Source organism: Typopeltis vanoorti, chromosome 19, assembly GCF_054136105.1.
Source record: "Typopeltis vanoorti isolate ZY-2024b chromosome 19, IOZ_Tvanoo_1.0, whole genome shotgun sequence".
In the NCBI taxonomy this organism is placed as follows: domain Eukaryota; kingdom Metazoa; phylum Arthropoda; class Arachnida; order Uropygi; family Thelyphonidae; genus Typopeltis; species Typopeltis vanoorti.
Window position 1 is genome coordinate 64,216,109 of NC_143567.1, and position 24,908 is coordinate 64,241,016.

General features: G+C 34.3%; 1 protein-coding gene across 1 annotated transcript; it reads left to right on the forward strand.

Moving 5' to 3' along the window:
* The first annotated feature begins 462 nt into the window (after positions 1-462).
* Positions 463-24,494, forward strand: LOC150096186 (uncharacterized). The gene is made up of 7 exons (XM_090409483.1): positions 463-528; positions 2,906-2,965; positions 3,060-3,114; positions 7,540-7,663; positions 12,158-12,299; positions 21,164-21,213; positions 24,328-24,494. The coding sequence occupies exons 2-6, from the start codon at positions 2,908-2,910 to the stop codon at positions 21,199-21,201; spliced, it is 417 nt and encodes a 138-aa protein (XP_090265609.1). The 5' UTR covers positions 463-528; positions 2,906-2,907; the 3' UTR covers positions 21,202-21,213; positions 24,328-24,494.
* Positions 24,495-24,908: the final 414 nt, after the last annotated feature.

The following is a 24,908-nucleotide window of genomic DNA, read 5'->3' on the forward strand; positions in this document are numbered from 1 at the left end:
AGAACAAAAAAAAAGAAGAAATAAACGAAACAGTTGGTCTCAAAATTATGACATTGTTTACAGATGTTTCCAATTTTCTTTCCAAATAAAAATTATGAAATTAAAAATGTCAAAAAAGGGTTCACAGTTAGACACATACATTCATTTTTCTCATCCACGGTTCAAACTCACGGAAATATTTCCCATCCTCTTGTGATTCTCTCTTTTTTTTTTTTCGTGTATCCTTCTTCATACGTATTTCTTTATCAAAACGTTTATGAAATGTGAAAGTGCAGTTAAGTTTTTTACCACTTATGGTATTAATTTAACATACATATGATCGCGTTCGTGTTTGTAATAAGTATAAGAATGGCCCAAAGAAGGATATTGAGAAAGTAGCAACAGATGTCCTTTTTCACATTGTGAAACAGATATCAAGCCCTACGTAAGATATGATTATAAAAGGAAGTGCATCAGACTGCTGTCATATCTTCTATTAAGCCTACGTATCAGACTCCTGGCACATCTTGTATAAAGCCCACGTATCAGGTAAAATTCTATACTAGATTTCCAATAAAAATAAACTATGTACCAGTTCTTAAAAATAGATTATTTTCTATAACAAAGAAGTATAAATTCGCTTATTAAGCAATTCTCCCTGAAAATAGCCACGCAGTACACCATTATAGAGATATTTACTGTTTTAAGAAAGAGGCACTTTAGCTTTCGTTTTAATTTATTCAGTATCTTTTATAACTTTAATAAATATTTTTTAAATAAAATTACCTTAAAGGGATAATAAAGGCAAGTATTACAACTTGGAAGGCTCCATAACGATTCTTCTGAAACACTCCTGAGTTAGTTAAATAGTGAAATAATTGATTCGGAAAAAACATGGCCTCCAATCTTTTCCTGAATACGAGAACCTTTTCAGCTGAAGTTGAAAAGATTTGACTGCAGCAAAATAGATAAATCGGCCCGATATTATACCCCTGAAGACAATGTACAGCTAGGATTAATCGGGCTTCATAACATTAATTAGATTTAAATGAAACTTAACAATAATGAGAGATTTTATGAAACAACTCCGGTCTTGGGAGAGAGTTTTATTTCCAGGTGGCTCGAAGTAGATAGTGTTCACAGTTATGAATTCAACAATTTGCAATTTATGGAAAATTCCCGACAGTTTCCACTAAAGTCTTTTTTAATCTTTAAGCTAAAATCTTTTATTAATGTATAATGTGTCAGTACTGTTGACTTATATATCGCAGAAATATTGATTTATTAATGCTTATGCACTTCAGTATAGATTCATGTTTATAACTGGAGGACTGTCTCTCTCTCTCTCTCTTAAGACTGCACGCGCTCACTATCTTTTCTTGTGTCTTTATTAGATTGTTTGGCTATTTCAACGCACTGTTGCCGAGTCATATCCCTGTGGTCTGAAATCAGGATTTGAAACATTTCACACATCCCTATTCATTATGTCATGAGGTGCATCTGTTATTCTGTTATTTCATACTCAAGATGCCTCTGTTACATGGGCAAAATTTAACACATTCAATAAATTATTCATTTTCGTATAAATTACCAGTATTAATTTAGATTTTTATTGTAAGATTTAATAAGCTAAGTCGATCACTACTGAATAATTTCTCCCTATCGGTTGAATATAAAATTACGAAGGAATTGAAATAAATTTATTACATTAATTTAAAAAATGTATTTATTTAAATTAATTAATTGATTAATTGTATTTATTTAAGGCAGAGACGTGGAAAATATTTCAGGAAAAAATATTTCATTATTTTTGCAATTAGAAAATGGTTAAATTTGGTTTTGAGGATTCTTAATTCAACATTTAATGATTTGTTGTACCCTCTCTCTCTCCAGCCAAGATTCTAGGGATCGAGTCCAGCCGTGGCCTTAGATATTCCTGGTTGCTGTTAGGTTGAAGAATGATTTGAAAAAGTTCTGTTTAGTTTCTAGAGAAACGTACAGGATTATGTTAAAAATAACTAGAAAAATAAACAACTAATTAAAATAATAATAAAAATCCTTACTAAGCACATAATACTAATGTGCCGTAGATTGATAACGGTTCCTTAGTGTGAGATATAATAATAAAAAAAAAATCGATCCCCAAAATTGTGACATTGTTTACTGTTTCCGAGTTTGTTTGTTTGTTTTTTTAAATAAAAGTTATGAAATTAAAAATGTCAAAAATCGTTTAAGAAAAATTCGTTCATCTTTCAGACTCACAGAAAAATTACAGTCGTTTTCGTACTGTCTTTTTCATATGTATTTCCTCATCAAATAGTTTATAAAATGTGAAATTTCGTTCACTTTCTTTACTAAACTGAACGGAAGTATGATATTAATTTAGCATACATATTTAGCATGATCACATTTCTTGTTTGTAACAAGTATAAGAATTGCCCTGAAAAGGATATAATTGATAAAGCAGCAATAGATGCTTTTTCACATCGTGATTCAGATATCAATACCTACATAAAATATGATTATAAAATAGAAGTGCATCAGACTGCTGCCATATCTTCTATTAAGCCCACGTATCAAGTGTTATTTTATATTAGTTTTACAATAAAAATAAACTAGGTACCAGTTCTTAAAAGCATATTATTTTTTTGTGACAACAGGTTGAATGCATCCATCGACGAGTATGAAAGTACGAAAAAAATTGAAATAAATTTATTAAATTAATTTCAAGAATGCTATAAAACTGCATAGATGAATGGAGACTCTATTTATTGGCATTAAGTGATTAATCCCTATAAATCAAATAATTAGTCTAATATGGATAAAGAATAACCTGACACTTCTACCCGTAAAACATAAAAATATTTATTTAATCAACAGCCGACCATTTAACCAAATTCATTGGCTTTTTGTTTTCATTTTGTAGCCATGAAATTCCTCATTTTGCTTTGCCTTCTTGGTATTTCCACTGCCTCTTCTCTCCACCGTAAGTAAAATATTTCTTTGTATATTTTATCACATAGAACTTTAGTGTCAACAATATTAACGATTTTAATACATCGCTAATCTATTTCTTATAGGGGAAGCCTCAGTTGGAGATGGAAGTGAAATAAAGCGTATCGATATACTTGACAAGTAAGTAATTTTGAATTAATGAATTAAAGTATCGTTAAAGAAAGTGAGATATCATTTTTAGTAAATGCATCCTCTGCAATTGGCAGAGGATGCATTTGCTAAGCATGCATCCTCTCACTGAGCACAGTGGGATTCAGCTTTGTCATATTTGCGGCTTGATAAATGACTGACTTCCTGATGTAATGCAATCAAATTAGATTATCGTCTTTCTTTCAGCAACAAGTAGTTAATTGTTTCTTTGTCGTGTAGGGTTTCCCCCCCAGTTTTCTCCATCCATCCCCTTAGGACCGGTTTCAGGGACCCTTCAATGAGGGACTTTTAAGTATGAGGGACGAAAACCCTCTAACACCGTATAAGACCGGTTAACTCACAGGTTAACCGGTTAGTTCAAAAGAGACCAGATGAAGCTTCGTCACGTCACTGACGGGAATCTAACCCGATTTTACCGTCCATTTGCCAAGCTATGATTCAAAATAAAATGACTTACCGCAGATGACTTATATTAAGAACCCAACTTCATACTCAGCTTGTGTGGAAGCACGCAATAAATATCAATCTACTATCAGCAAATCCAATGTAATGATGCTAATTAGAATGAGCTTAATGATTTCTTTACCTCCTCATAGTATGATTATGATTCTGCTCTTCTGCTCTTGTTTTCCGTATTTGAAAAGACCAAATGAATAAACTTGCCCGCTCATACAACAGTGGAAATCTCATCTCATCTTTCTTTATAGCGGAAATACATAGCGCATATCCAGGCTACGGGATACAACTTCCATCTCTCTGACGTTACTCAAGGAAAACACTTCATCTTCTTTAACTATTGCGTGGACGGCCAAATTATTTCCATCTAAACCAAAAATAAATGTCTATATGTCTCCGCTGTGATTTCTTTCATCAGAAAGAAATCACAGCGGAGAAACGACACTTGATGGTTAGAACACCAAGACGTTTACTAGTCAATTGAGCTGTTGGTTCGTATAATATTCCTCAACGCCGCTGGTAATTTATTTCAGAATTAACACCTATCCGACATTACGGAGGCTGTCTAAATTCAGCCTACCCTAAAAAAATCCAAAAAAAAAAAAAAATCAGAGAGACAGAGAGAAAGATAAAAACAAAAGTCTGCAATCATACTATCAATGCCAGTGATCGAAAGCTTTTGAAGTAACTCATGTGGTCATTCTTGAGATTTTCAGGTCATATCTTCGATCTCTATAGAAGGTTTGTTACTAATCTACCGTCTTATGGTCCAAGCCTACCTTCCAGCGTATGCGACTGGACCGGCTTTTTCTTCATAGGTTGTTTACAAATGTGTCACAGAGGGTGGTTTCCTCTTTTATATTTTCGTCCCGCTCCTGCATATTTTGTGCTCTGTACTTTCGTTCGCGCATTTCATCTTCCTATAAATGCAAAATTCTGTATCAATGAAGTCACTTGGGTGGAAAGACCTGCGTTGGAGTCCTGTATAGCGTACGAAGAAACTTTATACGGTCTTGTCAACAGAAGATGTGTTAAATTGTCTCATACACTAGCTTTGCTTTGAGTCCACTTAAAGGCTACAACGTACAACATCCATTGTACTCCTCATCGTTCTTCCCAACTTGGCATCATCTGCAAGTAACTGTACATCATCATTCAAGATTTTCCAATATCATTTATATACAAATTCAACATCAATGACAACCAAACAGACCCTTGACGCACACCACTATTGTGTTTCCGCTTCTGGGATATCGCGCCAACAGACTCAACTTGCTGATGCCTATCAGACATATATTCTCCAGCGCACTAATCTACTATTCAAAAACATCTGTTCCAGTTTAATTACTCGCTTGTGATGTAGCAATCTATCAGAGGATACTCCTTTGGGACATGGATAAATCTGACTCGTGTTAAAAAAGGAAAGTTAACGCTGTTGTTAGCTCCTTTGAACATCCCTTCAAGACGGTGATATACGATCAAATCCTACGGCCTTCGTAACATCAAGTTTACTCAATTCCTTATATATCTCCTGCTCATTCGCTATCAGTGGCTCTTTTTCCCACTTTCGTCTCGAGAAACATTTTTTACATAATCTTTTCCAGATTCTGTCAAATACACATAAATAACACGGAAAGCATATACTGACTGAAGAAAATATTCCTCCTCGAAAAAAAGTGCCACACACGGCTACATAACATATGCGTTGCTTGCGAAAAAGTCAACAGACACACTTGTGGGAAGATACATTGTGCCCTGTAACGAGTGACGTGTTTGTAGTCGGTATGAATTGGAGATTATGATGCTCCCAAGATAATGCAACTGTTTACGGGCGAAATACCTGCGAAAATAGAACTAACGGAGATTGAAAGAGGCGTTGTGATAGGAAGCCATATTGCAGTCTTATATGTTCGGCAAATTGAACAGATAGGATTGCAATATGGTATCCAATTAAGCCATCCCAGGTCAAAAACCAGTGTTACCATATTAAGATGGAAATACAGGGAGTCTACAGCAAGTGATATCCGTAGTGGATGACCTACTACTCATTGAAAGCCACCGTAGGATGATATGTAAAAACCGCCATTCGGCGACCGACACGTTGAATGGCGGGTTCTGGACATCGACTCGAACACGAATCTGCACAAAACATTCACTACACTCACTAAACACTAAACGTCACTCCACTCCACTCCACTCCACTCCACTCCACTCCACTCCACTCCACTCCACTCCACAGAGCCCTGCTCTCAACCGTTTTGAACATATGTGGGATAAACTGGAGTTCAGGTGAGGTCAAGGTATGTCCACCCCACAAGAGTCCAAGACCACATTACATACCTACAGGAGAATGGTAAAACATTATCACTGATCGCTATTGTACGCTTGTGGAAAGTATGTCCCGTAGAACTGCTGCATTCATCGCAGGGAAAGGGAAAGGAGATCGTACATCTTATTAAAGTGGGCGTCATGGCTGTATGTTCCTCAAATTATGGTGTTCGTTGACCACTTTCCAAGCAGCGCATAAGGGGAATAACATGTTAAGCTTTAACCGCAATTATAATTTAATCCAATAAAAACTGCAGTTCTTTTTGATAAATACACTTCGCTTCACTTCACATATCTTATAATAATTTTTCTGTGAATTGTTCATCCCACGATTTGCTGTCAGTGGCAGCATCCTAGTATCAAGTTCACACTAGAAAAAGAAACGTCAACAGGAAACGAAACCAACTTTTTCAGGTCATTATATTCACAATACATCAGCTCCCCAACCATCTCAAAAATGTGGCATCATAAATACTTTAGTATCCAAAGCGCACAAGATTTGTTCTTCTGAAGAAACCCTAAAACAGGAATTGGAAATTATCAAAGAAACAGTTTTACAAAAATGGATACAATCCAATAACAACCTAAAAAATAATTAACCACTCTTCTACCAATCAACCCAGACAAGAAGAAGCCAAAGGACTCCCATTCCGTATATTAAAGACATCTCTGAACGTGTGGCAAAAATTATGAAAAAATATCAATTAACTGTTACTTGTAAACCCATCGACCAAATTCACAACTTGCTACCTTTTTCAACTCACACGAAAAATGTTACCTAGCGTATACGAAGTATCGTGTTCGCGTAACTTGTCGACTACGGACAAACAGGAAGAGCTATACATGAACACATTTGTGAACATCAAGATCACATCCGCCTAATCAAACCTCATAAATCTGGCCTTGCACAACATGGAATCAAAAATGCTAACCATAAGATTCAATGGCAAAACGCTAAGTTATTACATTGATCCACATATAAACATAAACGGATACATAAAGAAACTGCTCAAGCCTTACTTCATAGACCTAATCTTAATCGAAATGACTGTCTCACTATTCAAAAGTGGGAAATTGTTATCCTCAATTGTATTCAATAATTTGTCTGCTATATTTTAATTTAATTTAAGTTATTTTAATTTCAGCCCAGTAGATTGTAATCCATGAGCACGTGACTGTATACATAGAGGGATTCTAATTTAATCATGCGCACTACTGTTTTTTTTTTTAATTCATTCCTATTGTTGTCGCTAGTTATACTGATCATGTTTTCTAATACATAACACGAAATATTCACATAATAAAAAAGTTATTTGATATGGCCTACGTGGTATTTCATAGTTTTCTTTTCTATAATCTCTCTCTCTGTCTGTCTGTCTTTCGGTGTTGTTTTTGAATGCATAGTTACCTAATACGAGAGTGAGATTAATATTGTCATTCCTGTTCAACTACTCTATTACATCATTAACATTAAACTGTTTTAAAGGTAGTTAAGTGTAAAGTTATATTCCTATAATCAGTATTGTATATCATTGAAATATGTTTTTTGCAATTCTTTTATATTTTTATAACTGCATAAATCTTATTCCAAATTTTCTTATTTGAATCTAGAATCTATAAAAATATGATTGAGACTTGGGCGAGGACATTTGAAGAGTTTGTCATTCGTCTGCAAAAAATAGTAGAGGATACCAGTGAAGCTAGTACGAAACTGATGACAGAAGTGGTGGACAATGTAGGTTTTATTTAGAAAAGTTATCTGTAATAATTTTGGAATGTTACAATTCATCAATTAGTTGCAAACAGTAACCCAAGAGAATAGTATGAACAATGATAGAAGTATACGTAGCACACTAATCTAAAAAAAGTTTATAAAAAAGTTAAAGTTACTGAAATTTACTGAATTTTGAACAGCTGACTACTAGGAGAGCATTCAGCCACTAGTATCCTTCTATAATTGTCGGAATAACCGCTGAATCAGCAGCCGTTATGAAACTTTCACTTTAGGTGCGCATGACTCGCAAATGTGTACGGGCAAGGTGGGTTTCATTCGAATCCTATCCAGCAAATGAAATTATTGAAACATAATAAGCTTAACTTTTAAGATACACACAGAATGATAATTTATATCTTGCGTGTAACCAGACAGTGGTAAAAAGGCAGTGAAATATTATCATTATCAATATCAAATAGAAACGTGTCATAATTTGGCTCAATCATTCATTAGCCCAAACAGTATGACCTTATGATCAAGTACCTAGTAGCATGTTGGACTTCCTTTGGACAACTGCTTACATCGTGATGCTATTGTAAGAAACTAGCATCGACAGTGGATTCTTCTTCCACGTGATCTGACAGGTGTTCGATTGTATTCAGATCAGAAGAATTCGGCGACCAGGGAGCACACGGAATGCTTGGATATACTCTTGCAACCATGAGTGTACAATGCGAGCCTTGTGGCGCTGGAATACCGATTTCAAATCGCAAACTCATTGCACGCGTGTTTTCCACGTGTTTTAATACTTGAATTTTTTTATTAACATTTAAATCAAGGTTTCTGAAAAGAATTAATATTATTGTAGAATACGGGTTTGTAATTTTTAACTTATTAATTAATTAATTAATTAAATTATACTTTTCTTTCTGGTTATCCATGGATCCAAAAGTTACCATGTTTAGTCTTTCGCTTGAGTACGTAAGACACTGATGTGCTGTAAGACAAGGAAGTTTTCTGGGAAGAATTATAAAAATCTTCCTAAAATATCATTAAGCGATTATCTGAACTGGTCACTGCAAAAAAAAAAAAAAAAAAAAAAAATCGTTGAAGTTTCAATGATTGGTTTTTGCACCTCTGGGTTACTTGATGGATTTTTTCAGGAAAGCTGCTATCATGCAGGATTTGTTCTATTAATTTACAGTTGCAACTCATTTCGTCTTCTGATTCATAGAAGAGATGGCGTTTTAAATCAGTATTTTCCGAATAACGAGCAGAAGTAAGACAGTATATGTGTTGTGTAGTGGGCGGTGGCCAGGAGACAGATCTGGAGCTGGAAGGAAATGTCATCAGGAAGGTGAGAGACTTTAGATACTTAGGTTCAACAGTGGAAGAAGATGGAGGAGCTGAGAAGGAAGTGGGATGCAGGATACAAGCAGGTTGGAGAAACTGGAGGGAGATGGCTGGAGTGTTATGCGATAAGAGGGTGCCGATCAATCTGAAAGGCAAAATTTATAGGACAGTAGTGAGGCCAGCTATGACATATGCTATAGAAACTGTGGCCCTGAGGAAAAATAACATTAGCAGGATAAAAGTAGCAGAGATGAGAATGCTTAGGTGGATGTGCGGTGTGACCAGAAAGGATCATCTGAGAAATGACTATGTCAGGGGAACAGTGAAAGTTACGAACTTAGGAGCGAAAATACAGGAGGCAAGGTTGAGATGGTTTGGTAATGTGATGAGGAGGGAGGACGAATATGTGGGAAGAAGGGTCATGCAGATGGATGTGCAAGGAAGGCGGAAGCGTGGGCGGCCAAAGAAGAGATGGAGGGAGCTGGTAGAAGAGGACTTGAAGATGAAGAACTTGGATGTGGTGACAGCCCAAGACAGGAAGGTGTGGAGGAGACTCATAACAAACAGTGACCCCACTTAAGTGGGAGAAGCTGCAGAAGAAGAAGAAGAAGAAGAAGAAGAAGAAGAAGAAGATTTTCTGAATAATGTAAGAGTATTTCTATTGCTTCTTGTATGCATTTCTCAAATAGTAACTTTCTTCTTTTAACTTACTCATAACCGTATCCTTTTTTTCTCCAGTGATACTCAGTTTCTAATCTTTGTTAATAAAATAATAAAATAAAGACTTTACATAAAGAGAAAGAGGTAAACACCGGTTACTCGGGTAAAGCCACCAATGTTGGTAATTGGTTTGGTGCACATTTCTGATAAGCGTTTGGTTGCCTGTCTCTATAGTTTAATTACAGACTTGAAATATTAATTTTATTCATCCTCAAATGACGTGGGCTTTGGAAACAGAGGGTTGAGTTGTTTGGAATTGCTGCCATGTCAAATAGGATTATGAAGCCAGTTGAATATAATTAATTCCGCGTGTTCTCGAGTTTCTGGGCTTCGTCTCCTAATGAAAAGGGGGCTGCCAAAGCAGCCAATCCTCCTTGGATATCCACCCACCGTACCGCCGTATGCAACCGGCTAACTTATTTTCATTTGACAAGACTAACAGCATGATCTCTCTCTCTCTCTCTCTCTCTCTCTCTCTCTCTCTATATATATATATATATATATATATATATATATATATATATATATATATATATATATATATATATATATATATATATATATATATAGTAGAATATGAAGAATCATCAAAGCAACACAAGTTCAGCGACAGAAAGACGAGGTATTGCTTGGACTTTTGGACTTCAATCGCCAATCCAATTCTCCCACAGGTGTTCGATGGGATTGAGGTCAGGACTCTGTACAGGATAGGGCAATCGTTTAGCACACATCTTTTCATAAATTTCATACCATCCCATTACAGTTGGAGATTTGTGGCATGTTGCATTGTTGTCTTGATAGTAACACGGATCCGATCCATAAAAACTCCACACTGTAGGCAGCACCTGCTAATCCAGAATATCAAAGTACCAAGCTGCCTTCATGGAACCATAGACAACGACCAGCGGTTCCACTCCAAACCAGCTTAATGCCCCCCACAACATTATCTTTCCACCATCAAACTTTACTGTGGGTATAACAATCGTTCACTTGGCTTGGCTGCCTCTACATCCACACCCTGCCATCAGACTGGAAACAGGTGAATCTTGATTCATTGCTCCAGAGTACCGTTTTCCACTAGTGAATTATCCCGTTCCCACGCTCTTTGCACCAAGCCAGACGAGCACCTTGTTCGTTGTTGTGATGTTTGACTTCTGTGCCGTTGCTCTTCCGTGGAAACCCAGTAAATGAAGTTCTTTTCATGTAGCATTAGTACTCACAACGGTGCAACGGTGCTAAAACTCATCACAGATGTTCTATGCCGATCGTAGCTGGTTTTTGCATGCCACCCATTTCAACACCCTACTATCCCAGTCAGTCATTTTGGGTGGCCGTCATGGGTGTTTTCTTGCACAAATGATGCCAGATCGTCTCCATTTGCTGAATACATCGACATCTGCTGATTTTGGATGCTCTAGTTGAGCAACAATGGCACTTTAGGACATGCCAACACTATGGCAGCCCACGATGACGCATTTCTCAGAGTCATGATTTCACTTAGTGTTGCCATACCACCTGCATTCAAATACTGCGATGAAATACTGCTTCCTGCTATGTGTACACTGGTTTTTAGGTTATTAACAACTTTGGAATGTTCACAATTCAATATCTTCAAATAACAAGGATGTCGGACAAGTATTGGTAGATAGAATGTGTGTGTGTGTGTGTGTGTGTGTGTGTGTGTGTGTGTGTGTGTGTGTGTGTGTGTGTGTGTGTGTGTGTGTGTGTGTGTGTGTGTGTGTGTGTGTGTGTGTGTGTGTGTGTGTGTGTGTGTGTGTGTGTGTGTGTGTGTGAGAGAGAGAGAGAGAGAGAGAGAGAGAGAGAGAGAGAGAGAGAGGGCGATTTGGTTCGAATCCAGAATAAAGATTCCTTGTATCGGACATACAAAGAACATTTATTAGATATTTTAAACTTAATGGTGAGTTAGCCGATCTCAAAGAAAAGTGGGTTGTGGGTTTTACATGAATTTTACATCACTCAAAATTAGTGACGCTTTTGGAGCATATACCAGATTAAAATACATAAAATACGCCGTCCTTACTTTAATTAGTTTGGCAGTAATTCAAGGGAAAAACACTCCGTACAAACTATTCATAGAACATCTTTGTCTTGTTTCTACAATCATCTTGACCGAACAAAGGAAAGTGTAACTTCTTGCAAATAGCAAATAAGATTTTCAGTACCTCTTCAAAAATATAGTTATGGGATATTCCATTAAAATATCTACTTCGAAAGTAGAAGTTTTATATTTATATAAACTAATAACTACGTTCACACATTATGTATCTCTTTATCACACAATTATGATATTATGTGCTCAGATTCGATATATATTTGGAAAAATTACTGTAATAAGACTTCAGAATATCTGCTTGTATACATATTTGTTAAAGATCAGTATGCAAATATATATATATTTGTTTTTTACCCGTTTTTATACAGATCACTACAGCTTGCAAATTCGCAATGCGATTTCCAGTATGGTTGATTGAAATGTTTGTGGAAGTCTGTAATGACCCAATTCAAAAGATAGCCGAAATCGTAGGCCATAGGAGTATGCAGCTTCAAAATAAGTTAATGGACGGTAAGAAATGCTGAAAAAATGTTATATTAATTGGGATCCTTTCTTTCTTATTGGAAATTAATATATTTTTTTATATTAATTAATATATTATTTGCATAGATTTTAAAATAACTATTTCAGATTCCATTTATAAATTGAATTATTTATTCAAAGTAATCAAAATTGAAGAATGATATTGAAACAAGATTCATTACCTTTTCGAGTCAGTTTAATTAATAATTGATCTTTCAACAAATGAATTGAGTATTCATATAACTGAGACTAAAGCGCTTTTGATACATAATTTCTGAATGTAATTCAGGAAACGTCAATTGTATTTATTCACAATGAACTGGAAAAGAAAAAAGATTAAGCTACAAAAATATTCCAAGGTTTCCAAGTATAAATATATTATACTAATTATAACTACTGACAATTAAATTTATTAGTATTAAACAAATGAAGCATAACAAAGCGCTAATAAGGAAAAAAAAAGTGTGCTGCCATGTAGATAATTATCATTATATAACACTTCCAGGGAGTCCATAAACTCATCGAGGGAGGGAGGGAGCCTACTCTACAGCTCATTCTAACCACAACTACACAAACGCCATCTACCGCCCATCACCACCATTAGTATTTCAGCAGACAATCACAAACATCCATGCCCACAGCGGGATTCGAACACGCAGCCTATTGGCTGGAGAGTGGATACGCTAGGCACTCGGCCAATTAATAATATATTATTGGTTACTTTATTAATTTCTGATGTTCTCAAGGTTTGCTTTAATTGCGTCTTTCTTTATATTTAGAATAAATGCTTATGTTTCTTTCTTGTTGTATATTCATATTGTAGCCACATTCTTGTCTTGTTTTTATCAATTTGTTTTCAGTGCCTCGCATCTATTAGCGGTAGTCACACCAATCGGTGTGGCTGACTTAGTCAATCGGTGATACTGTAACTAGATGAAGACCATTCGCTCAAGATGGCCGACGACAACTTGCGCCATTTGGTGGTACCCAACTCTGAATATATTTCTGTCTGAAATAATGTGAGTTCTACGTAGAGTTTCTTGAGCTAAGGGATGAAAAAAGAGTTTCTGGATAAAAATCCTACTTATCGCTTCCAGTGACTGATTCGAAATCCAGGTTGAAGAAAGAAGTCGAAAAAGTTCCGATAATACAAGACTCAGTACTTGTTAAATAAATCTACTAATGGCCTTTATTCGCAAAGGGATTTTTTTTTGTAATCCAATGTATTACTTTGGGAAGACATTGTGAAATGACTCGGAGCATTTGCTTAACGTCATTATCGATATAGTTTTTATAATTATTTTCTTCTGAAAGCGACACAAAAACTTTATAACCGTTTATCCCGCTTGCAGAATGTAATGTAATCCACTGGATCTAATACATAATGCATAGTCATAATTTTTCGAGTTTTGCACTCTAATTTCTGGAAGGTCTTTTGTCCAATGACCCTTTCAAATCTGTATCGGATCCCATGTATAGCTCAAGAGTCTCATAGCTCATTGTTCTAATTGAGTTTAATCCATTCAATTGTATTCTCGGAATCTTCCTCAGTTTTTTTTTTATATATTCGGCTGCTGCTTGTTATTTCACTGGCTTCGAATATTTGTAGGTCTGTATAGCATTCATTTGTTGAATTTGATTTCATACATTTCTTCTAAAAACGTTAATATCATTTTTTCTCGTTGAATATATAAAAATTACACACTTATTCCAAAGAAATTTGATTTTGGTGTCCTGACCACTCTTCGTTATGAATCGTGTCTGTAATGAGTCTATTTGCTGTTTCGAATTTACATATAATTTTACATTATTTATATACAGCAAATAGTGAATTGTAATGCTATTTTTTTAGAAATTCATATGCGAATTGTTTGCTTCTAAACAACAGACAGATATAGCAGCAAAGAATGTTGAAAAAAATATAGATAAATGGAAAATTTCATGCCGAATTCTAACATCTACAAGTTAGCCATTATTGACTATTTGTTTTGCTGTTCTTCTTTAAATTGTATGATCGTCATGCTTTTTGTTAACTTTTCGTTTCTACCGGATTTTCAATGGTGCCGACTGCTTTATATTCGGTTTCTGATCTTTCAGTTTCCTACCAAGCTTCATTGTGATGATACAAGTCGCTATGTATAGATTGCTTGTTTCATTTCAATTTTCATTTGTGATTATGTGTATTGCCACACTGGCATCTAATAAAAGCAGTTTTCGTCTACCTTTATGAAGAGCTTTTAACGTCGGGTAGCTTTTCCAGCCCATACGCAATGTTCATCAGTTCCAACATTGCCAACTTCAGTTCACACTGCATATCTGTGGCATCCAGAAAATTCACCGAAAACAATTCATCGAAAGACACTTTATCGAACGACAATTAATCGAAAGGCAATTTATTGAAAACGTAATTTATCGAAAACACTTTATCGAAAGGCAATTGGTCGAAATCCAACAATTCATCGAAAAAATACAATTCGCCGAAAGTACAAAAAACCGAATGTACAGTTCATTGAAAAATGAATTATAAGACGTGTGTGGAGCGAAGTGAAATGAATCAAAAAGAACTGAAGTCTTTAATGGATTAACTTGTAATGTAACTGAAGCTTAACATGATATTCCCATCACAATTTTTGAGGGATATTACTTTCAGTCAGTGTACGAGTTTCGTTTACTTTATGCGTGTTTTGCACAATCTAGAAGGGATTATGTAACAAATTATTGTTGGGATAGAAATGCTAATTTACTGGGAAATAATTAGAGAACAAGATGGTTTCCCATTGTCTTCTTTATCATGTAAGTGTTTTATATTCGTGAACATGTGAACCAGATTGGAGTATGAAATGCCCGAGTTTCCGGGAGTAAAACCCTGCCATCTTCATATGAGACCGAATAACTCACCTTCAGTTGAAGAAGGCTGATAAAAATTCTTCACGTCACGGACCGAATTCGAACTCAGGCCTTTGTATTTAAAGAGCTTCGTTTATACTGACAGGAGGCTCCATTGTTATTATCAGTAATGGTAGTATTAGTATGGTGACTTCTGGTGAACACCATTTATATGGTGTTTGTGTGTTCAATGTGATGAATTTTACTCACATTTGGTATTTGAGCCTTTTCAAAAATCTTTCGAAATGTTCCAGTTTTCAGTTAACCTATATTCGAAGCGACGAAGGAACAATTTGTCGATATTTTATAATGCAATAACAATTTGACTTAATGGAAGCGCAAACGTCGGAATTTGTAAAACGCACAAGAAATCTGTGTGGTTCAGTTTTAGTTCGAACAGGTTTTAGTTTAAACCTAACATTAATTACAAATTTTGTAATTAATATTAGGTTTAATTTCAATCTGTTCATTGTTGTTCTGAAAGAATTAGGTAAAGCGAACTTTTTTTGTTTAGAGATAAATCACTATCTTCACAATGAAGTTGCAGCACGCTTACAGAATAATGTTGTAAAAAAGAACAACAAAACAGTTATAATTTCTCAACGATCGCCTACGTATTTGTATAAGTCTTGGGTGAAATTAGATATTCTTATCGCACACTTTAAAACAATAGTTTTAAAGAAAATTAATATTTCGATGAATTATCAAAGAACTCATCGAAAAATTATTGGTGAATTGTTTTTTGATCAATTACATTTGCGACGAATTTTAGTGTGGTGAATAAAGCATTCTTCGTTCGATGAATTTCAATGAATTTCAATATTTCGATGAATGGCAATTCATCGAAATTCATCATTTGGCAATTCATTAGCTTGATGATCGCTGAGTTTGATTTCAAAGATCGCTACTGCAATATCCTGATGATTGGTTGCCACTGGAACTGTTGTTCCCTATTTTCCATTGAAAGTTGGGTTCTGTAAATATTTTGTTGTTGACAATAAAATTCTTTTGGTCCATAAGACTTCATTCTGTTATCGTATGTACATAATTTAAAAACAGTTTGTTTTCAAATCGTGTGCATACACCTTTTAAAACTCAGTTTTTCTGGTGTTCATTAGTAAAAACATTTGATGGCTATATTTTCAGCTTCCTTCTGGTTGCCCAGAAACCAGAGCTGGGTCGTATAGCTTAACTCAGTCTGTGATCATCTGATATGGTATGGATTTCTTCGAATTGTTCTTGCTTTTCAGCATTAAGACTGGGAGTGAAACACTGTTAGCACGGTCTCTTCGCTGAGAGCTGTCTGCCTTGGGTTGCCCTTCTAACAGCAACGCATCATCAGAACCATAACTCTCATCATTATTGAAATACCCTCTATTCCCTCCACTCTGTCCACGACAATGTTCCTGGTAGGATTGCAATGGTAGGAACTCGACGAATTCCATTTTTTTCTTTTTAATGTTACTTAAATACTAAAATGACGTAAAAAAACACCGAATATCTAACGCAGCAAGTTAGATAATCATTATGAATCAAATTTAATTAAGTACTCCTCCAGCCAGCAATTCCCTAATAAATTCCTTAAAGTTATATAAACTCACGGCTTCTATTCCCACTTGCCGGTGGTCATTCATAAACTGTATTTTCTATCATAACATAAGCAAAAATGAATAAATAAAAAACTTCACTGTATCCGTCTCTGCCTTTCACTGTATTGATATAATCATGATACAATCATTCCACGAACCTAGCCTGATTTAAGCTGAGTGGCCTAATCTAATATTGTCTCACCTAAAGTCTTGTATGACGTATCATCACTGACTTTCGCCTGCATATATAGCTTCTTCTAATTAATCCTATTATCTGCTGGTTTCTTCGTTTATTCAGGGCGCTTGACCTTTGTTGAATAAAGTAATCTTTCTGCTGAGATATCTTCAGAGGAAAGTAAGATGGCATGTTTTAAAACTAGTATTAAATTAAGTATAAAAACTTAATTTAATACTTAATTTTACGCAGTTAAAACTAGTATTAAACTATGGAAAAAGGGCCTAATTTAAAATTACTCATTTTGACAAATATGTTTATATAGGTACTAAGTAACGTCATAAACGTCACTTTTATTACTCTAGAAACGCTATTTTTAATGCTTTAGAAACACAAGTTTCTCAAGTACTTTAGCTTACGATTAGGATCGCCGCCATCATAACCTCAATACCTGTGACCATCCTACCAGGCTAGCGTGTTTTCATCAGTAGGAAATTTTACACTGTCCTTCGCACTCCCTTCACTATATCAACATCTTCAAGGAAGATGACCGCAAAATATAGGCCAAGTGAGGTTTTATCGAGGCCTTGTAAAGAGGCACAGTGATTTCCTTATCTTTGCTTGTCAAGGTTTGTTTCAGCGTTACAATTATGCTCAGAATTGTATTTACAATCTTTGCTGTATGGACCTTGAACTTTAACTTGCTATTTGATAAAACTCCAAGATCTTATCCTGATCAGTTTCTTCAAGCATAATCGCACCAACATACCTCACTGGGTCTGGCCATCTAATTAGAAACATTTATTTAATTCAGTGGTGTCCGTATAGGAATGCGACTGCCAATACTGAACCTCTTCAATATTCTGCGTATAGTTCGTTGAGATATGGATGGGAGAGAACAGCCTTCATTAAATCCTTCGGCCAACTGCTGCACATAGAATTTTCGGATAGCTTTCTTAGTCATTTTCAAGCAAGTACCTTTCCTATTGACTTATAAGAATTTTTCCACACAGCCAGAAAATTAAACTAAATTTTAGACTCTCTGAAAGATAAATGATCTCTTCCTCTTTCTCATCCTGAAATTTACAAAATCACCGCATGATTATTTACAAACGATCATGTGGCCTTACTTATGATGCAAAGACCTGTCGTTTAGTTCGCATTTGTCTTGAAGTATATTAAGGTTATATTCTACTTCTAATAAGTCAGGTTTAGACAGCTACACTTCATCCATTAAACACAGAATTCAATGGAATAAAAATAAAACCTTACACGGAGTTATTTTATACTTGAAAGATTATAGAAAGGAAGTTGTGAAGCCTACATCCACTGAGATAACCTCAACAAGAACGATTGACTTAAAATTTTACAATTTTAGGGTCATTCTAAGTCACAGTCCTCATTCCTGTGTGTCATTAATTAATAATTATTTAAATGCATTTATTAATTATATTCTAATAGATGCAGATAGAGCTATCTTCCTGCAATAAATAGCATATATTGTGTCACGCGCTTACATTTTAAGTGTTGTTATAATTTGCTTATCTCTCTTTGATTCGTATGTATTGACAATAACTAGGAAACCTATATAAAATTCTTCAAGTGTTAAATATTGATTTTTTTTTATATATGAAAATGTTTTTCCTTTATTAGATTTTGTCATTATGTCGCCCTCTTGGGTCTCAATATTTCGTTTAATTTTTATAATTGTGTTTGACAATGATCACTGTCGCTTTTAAACAAAACAAATTCTAAATGAAAGTTTTTCTCTTTTTTGTAGTTAAAGAAATATGTTTAACTTCTTCTTCTTATTGTGCTATCTTCTATCGAAGGTCAGCGACCATCTTGACGAACAAACTGCGCTCTTGTGCTAATCTGAGCAGTTGTGCACTGCTCTTTCCTGTCCACGTCTTGATGTTGTCAAACCATGATATTCTTTTTCTTCCTCTAGTTCCTTTGCCACCAATTCTTCCTATCAAAATAGTTTGTAGAAGTTGGTATTTGCTGTTTCTCATGATGTGGCCAAGATATGATGTTTTTCGTTTCTTGATTATTTGTACAAGATGTTTAGCTTTGCCAATGGATTTTAAGACATCTTCATTGGTAATTTTTTCTGTCCATGATATCTTTAGCATTCTTCTGTATAACCACATCTCAAAGGCTTCGATTTTCTTGATGGTTGTCGCCTTCAATGTCCATCTTTCAACTCCATAGAGCAGAATAGACCACACGTAGCATTTCAGCATTCGGCATCTGACTTCCATGTTTAGGTGTTTATTGCAGAATAGTGTTCTCATTTTCATGAAGGACTGCCGTGCAACTTCAATCCTTGTCTTTATATCTATTTCTGGATCCCACCGTTCATTAAGCCAGCAACCAAGATATTTATATCTTGACACTTGATCAATATTTTTCCCATTGAGTGTCGGTTTCATTGATGAGGCTGGATGTTTGCTGATGATCATGTATTTTGTCTTGTTGATGTTTATATTTATTCCCATTCTTTGGCTTTCTATGTACACTCTGTCAATGAGTTTTTGGAGATCCATAATATTATCTGCAATTAGCATGGTGTCATCTGCATATCGAAGGTTGTTAACAATCTTTCCATTTATTGTGATTCCTTCTAAACATTCTTCCAATGCTTTTTTAAAGATTACCTCTGCATATATGTTGAACAGTTGTGGTGAGAGCACACATCCTTGTCTCACTCCTCTTTTGATGTTAATATCACTTGTGGTAATGTTGTCTAATTGAACGGTAGCTGACTGATTCCAATACAGATTTGTTATTAGTCTTATGTCTTGTTCGTCTAGCCTTATTTGTTGAAGGACTTCTATTAAGTTAGTGTGCCTGACTTTGTCGAATGCTTTTTCAAAATCTATGAAACACATAAAGACAGATTTCTGTTTTTCTATGCATTTTTGTATCAATATTTGGGTACAGAAAAGGGCCTCTGTAGTACCAAAACCATTCCGAAAGCCGAATTGTGTTTCACTTAGAGTTTCTTCACTTTTTCTATAAATACGATTCTGAATTACTTTCAAAAATATTTTTAATGTTTGGCTCATTAGACTAATAAGTCGGAAGTCACCACAGGAATTCGCTTTGGGTTTCTTTGGGACAGTGATAAATGTAGATTTGAGCCAATCTGATGGAAATTCATCACTTTCATATATTTTATTAAATAGTTTTTCAAGAAGTTTGATGTTATCTGGTTCTATTAATTTTAGAAATTCTGTTTGAACACCATCTGGTCCACTGGCTTTTCCTGTTTTACTTGCTCGTATAGCGTTCTCTATTTCGCATTTCATGATTGCTGGTCCTTGAATGTTATCTTTTATATTTATAGGCTTCTGTCTAGTATCATTGAAAAGTTCTGTTACATATTTTATCCAAATCTGTGCTTTATTCTCTTCTTCTAGAACTATTTTTCCATTTTCGTCTCTTAGAGACACTATTTGCTTTTTCCTCAGTTTTCCAGAAATTTCGTTGATTTTCTTATACAGATTGAAATTATCATGTTTCTTCTGAAGCAGTTCAATTTCAGTACTACATAAATTTTTCATCCAATTTTCCTTGGCTTCTTTTATTTTTTTCTTGATGATGTTATGTGTTTCTGTATACCTGGCAAGGTCTTTGTTTTTGTACATTCTTCTTGTATCAATAAGAGAAAGAATCTCATCTGTCATCCATTCCTGTTGTTTTATATTATTCACACAACCTACTTCTTCAATACTTGTTACGATGGCATTCTTTAAGCTATTCCAAAGAGATTCCACACTTTTATTTTCTTCTATGTTAATCTGTTGTAATCGCAGGTTAAGCTGTGTCTTGGCACTTTTATTTATGTTCGGGTCTTTCAGTTTTTCTACATCAATTTTCTTTTTCTTCTTTTGTGATTTTTTAGCTGATTTTAATCTAAGACGTACTTCTGCAACTATGGGATTGTGGTCTGATGAGATATCTGCTCCAGGATAAGTCTTTGCACTCTTTATACTACTGTGGAATCTTTTATTTATCAGTATATAATCAATTTGATTTCTGACAATGTTATGCTGGATATCTTGAGGAGATTTCCAAGTGTTTAACTTAAGTGTACAATCTAATATAATAACAATTACAGTAAAGTTTATTTCAAAAAACAAAGACCAGTATCATTTCAAACAGTGTATATTAATGACACTTATCTTTCCATATAGCTTTTATAGCACTCAAAAAATTGATACCCAGCAAGTAAAACTGTGACGTGGTAAGTTATTATTAAATTTCTTGAATACGTTTATTTAATAAATAGTGTTCTTTCTTAATCCTGTAATCATTACATTAGTTATAATTTTATCATGTTACATTCCATGACCTTATCTACTCTATTCCAATTATTTGATCTGATACAACATTTTAGTGCAGTAAGAGCCATTAGAATCCATTCTGATTGACTTCACTCATCTAAGTTGCACTCAGTCCTCAGTGCATTTTAGTGAAATGCATATACGCCATATGTTTAATACAATTTAATACAACTTCACTCTCAGCGCAATCGTCAGCTCTCTCCACATTTTCTTATCTGTTAGAGATTTACAAACGTCATTGTTTCTTGTTGATACCATACATCACACTACATAAATTACACGTCATACATAAATTGGCAAGAAATCGTTCTGATGAAAACTCAGGATACATTCAACCTCACCATGGCAAAAATTCCGAACTCATCACGAAGGATACACCACAAGTAGCAGTATAATTGGATACCAATAGGTTTGTTTTTATTTCATTATAAGTCACTTTGTTGACTATTAAAGGCAGTGCTTCAACCGTTCTTAGACAGAATGTAGTATAAACACTGGCCTTGGTGTATAAAGGACAAAGAGAGTACCTTGAAGAAGATAATAACAGGAATTTGTAATTAAATTAAGCCTTTCCTATTTTCCATCAAATCAAAGAACATTTTCAGAGGACCTTTTTTACTTCCTTCAGTTATACTAGCCTCTGTTATGAAAGATCTCTGTGCCATTTTTTTATTAATGATGGCAGATTGAATAAAAAACTTTTTAACATGAATGTCTTATCGTAGTCGTTATGCTTTCAAGTTTAAAAGTAGATTCAAAAAAATCGACAACATCCTTATAGTTTAAGATTACAGCAAGATAATTAATGATAAAGGATTGTAGAGCAAAAAATGAAGGCCGAATAAAAGTTATTTGCCATTTTTTTATTAATGATGGCAGATTGAATAAAAAACTTTTTAACATGAATGTCTTATCGTAGTCGTTAATTTGCTTTCAAGATTTAAAAGTAGATTCAAAACAAATCGACAACATCCTTATGGTTTAAGATTACAGCAAGATAAGTAATGATAAAGGATTGTAGAGCAAAAAATGAAGGCCGAGTGAAAGTTACTTGCATCTTACATAGAATGACATTCAAGTTCAGACACACTAAACGAAAAAGTTTTTTCCTCTGAATTAGAGAAGCGAGCAAAAACTAATAAAATATGATTTAACTGCAATGTTATGTACATGTTCAGTGAAATTGAAAACGAACGTCATTTTACGTTGATTGTTTCATTTTTAATTTAAAATATTGGTTCATCATTCCTTGGATGTTCTAGGAGGCGTTCTTGGAACGTCTGGTAAAAAATTATTGTTTATTCGTTGTATTGCATTCGGGAGGACACAGTGAGATTTCTTTCCTGGTGGGAAGAAATCTCACTGTGTCGGAAAGATCTAAGTTATAATTCTATCAAGGAAGCGAGGGAATTTTAGGCCACCAAGTAGTTTGGCAAAAATCAGAAACGATGTATATTGGTCATAACTGTTTCATAAAAAATTTGAAGAAGCTACCGAAATACTCCAAGAATTAAACCAAGGTTTACTCCTTCACCATGTTTGGTCTGCATTCATTAATTAATTAATCCAACGTGTTTTTGTCACCCTGTTTATATGTATTGGACTGTTGACGTTCATGAAACATCATCTGTAATTATTTTTCTAGCTTTTTTATTTGTTATTTTTATACAAATCTTGAACCCTAATGATGTAAGTTCCACGACTTACGATACTTGTCGGGTAGTGATATTTAGTATTATTCACCACCATGTATTCAGGATCAAAATTTCAAAGGATGATCATCACACCAATTGTCAGTTTTACAATCGGTCTTTTACAGCCTTTTACAATCGATTTGCAAACGACAATTAGAGATAGATAAGAATATTATCTATCTATACGTAAGCCTATATTAAATATATAAGTAAATCTATAGTAAGTTAAAGTACATTATTTATGTAATTAATGACGTCACGATCATCAAATATTAAAACCAAATGGGAAACCTTGAATGGAGAATTAGTTCTATTATGGTCTTCTTCTTGTAAGCAAGTATTAAGGTTCCTTATTAATATTGCTTTGAAAGACGAATCATTATCGGAATTATACTACAGGAAGACATGATCTCTTTAAGATTAATTTAAAGAAAACATAAAAGAGTATGATTGTATACAAAACTGAATATAATAAATTATATTTTCAAAAAAAATCAATATTGCTTTTACTCTTTGTCTTTTTCTTACTATGTTTGACTTTTCATAATTCTTGGAATGTTTCTAACACAAAGACAATATTCGCTAAACAACGATGCAACTACTAAACCTTCGCGAAAGTCTTATTGAATTATTGGGAAACATTATTAAAAGTTGTGGAGAAAGAAGGTGTTGGGCAAGTACAATTGTTTTTCGTCAGGAGTAGGATTTAGCATACGTTTCGAGCTATATTTATATATACAAGCATACCAATCAAAACAGATGTTATAAAAATATTCAATAAATGCTTCGGTGACATTTTTACACTCTATGAATCATTAAAATACCACAGTTTCGGGAGTTTATTTCAACGCTTTGGAGAAAGATAAAAAGTATCACTCTATTATATACAACTGAGTATCACATTACTGTATTAGGCTATACTAGAGCTTGTTTGGTGACATATAAATTGTACGTTGTAGTATTTAATACATACGAAGGGTTGGGGGGAACACGAAACTGATAAACACCTAGAACAGATGATGATATTAAAGCAACTGATATAACCAGAATAAAGCACATATCTTAAAACCCTTTAGCCACCATGTTTCATCAAATTGTAATAATTTATTCTTTTTCTTTTATGATACATAAGAAGACAAAATTAATTAATTTTTGTTCTGGGTGTTTATCAGAACTTTCCAACTCCACCCCCCCCATCCCTTGTACACCAAATTTTAAATGTTTTATGTTTTATCCTTGAAAAACGGTGATTGTGTTATCATGTCAATTTGGTTTTGGAGTATTTAGTTATTGCTACTATTAATTAACTCTATTTTTCAGCAACTTGTAGAATCAGACGATTCTCTTAATCTGATGGAAGCAACTCTGTTGAAGAAGCATGCTCTACAAACTTTGAAAAAAAAATGCTTAAATCACATAATTCAAAATTCCTGAAATACGCTTTTTGTAATACTACATAACAATAAATAATCCACAAATAATTCAGCTGTGAAGATATTCTCTGTATGACATTCCAAGTCCATTAATGATACGTAATTTTTACTACAGTAAAGATTTATGGAAATAAGTAATACTAATAATACTACCATGGTAAATTTGAATCAAACTAGATAAGTCACGATTTTAGTATGTCTGTGTTATCCTTTTAGTATTACTTCTTCAGATGGAAAGAAAGCGGCCGAAACGGGCGAAGTAAACATCGTTTACTTCGCCCGTTTCGGCGAAGTAAACATCGTTTTACAGTTAAATGTCTTTAAAAATATAGAAAGAAGTCTAGAAGTTAGGTTTGATGTTGACTACTTTGCTTTTAAAATATATATAAATACATTAGCATTTGCAATTTGAGTTTCTTCACAATTACGAAGAATCAAAAGAATTTGTACTTTAGAAATGAAGTACGT

Bases quoted from the DNA above. Each gene is read 5' to 3' on its own strand.
- LOC150096186 (XM_090409483.1), top strand. From the start codon at position 2,908: ATGAAATTCCTCATTTTGCTTTGCCTTCTTGGTATTTCCACTGCCTCT. The intron at 7,664-12,157 runs GTAGGTTTTATT...GTTTTTATACAG, and splicing joins TGACAGAAGTGGTGGACAAT to ATCACTACAGCTTGCAAATT. The intron at 12,300-21,163 runs GTAAGAAATGCT...CTTTCCATATAG, and splicing joins TCAAAATAAGTTAATGGACG to CTTTTATAGCACTCAAAAAA.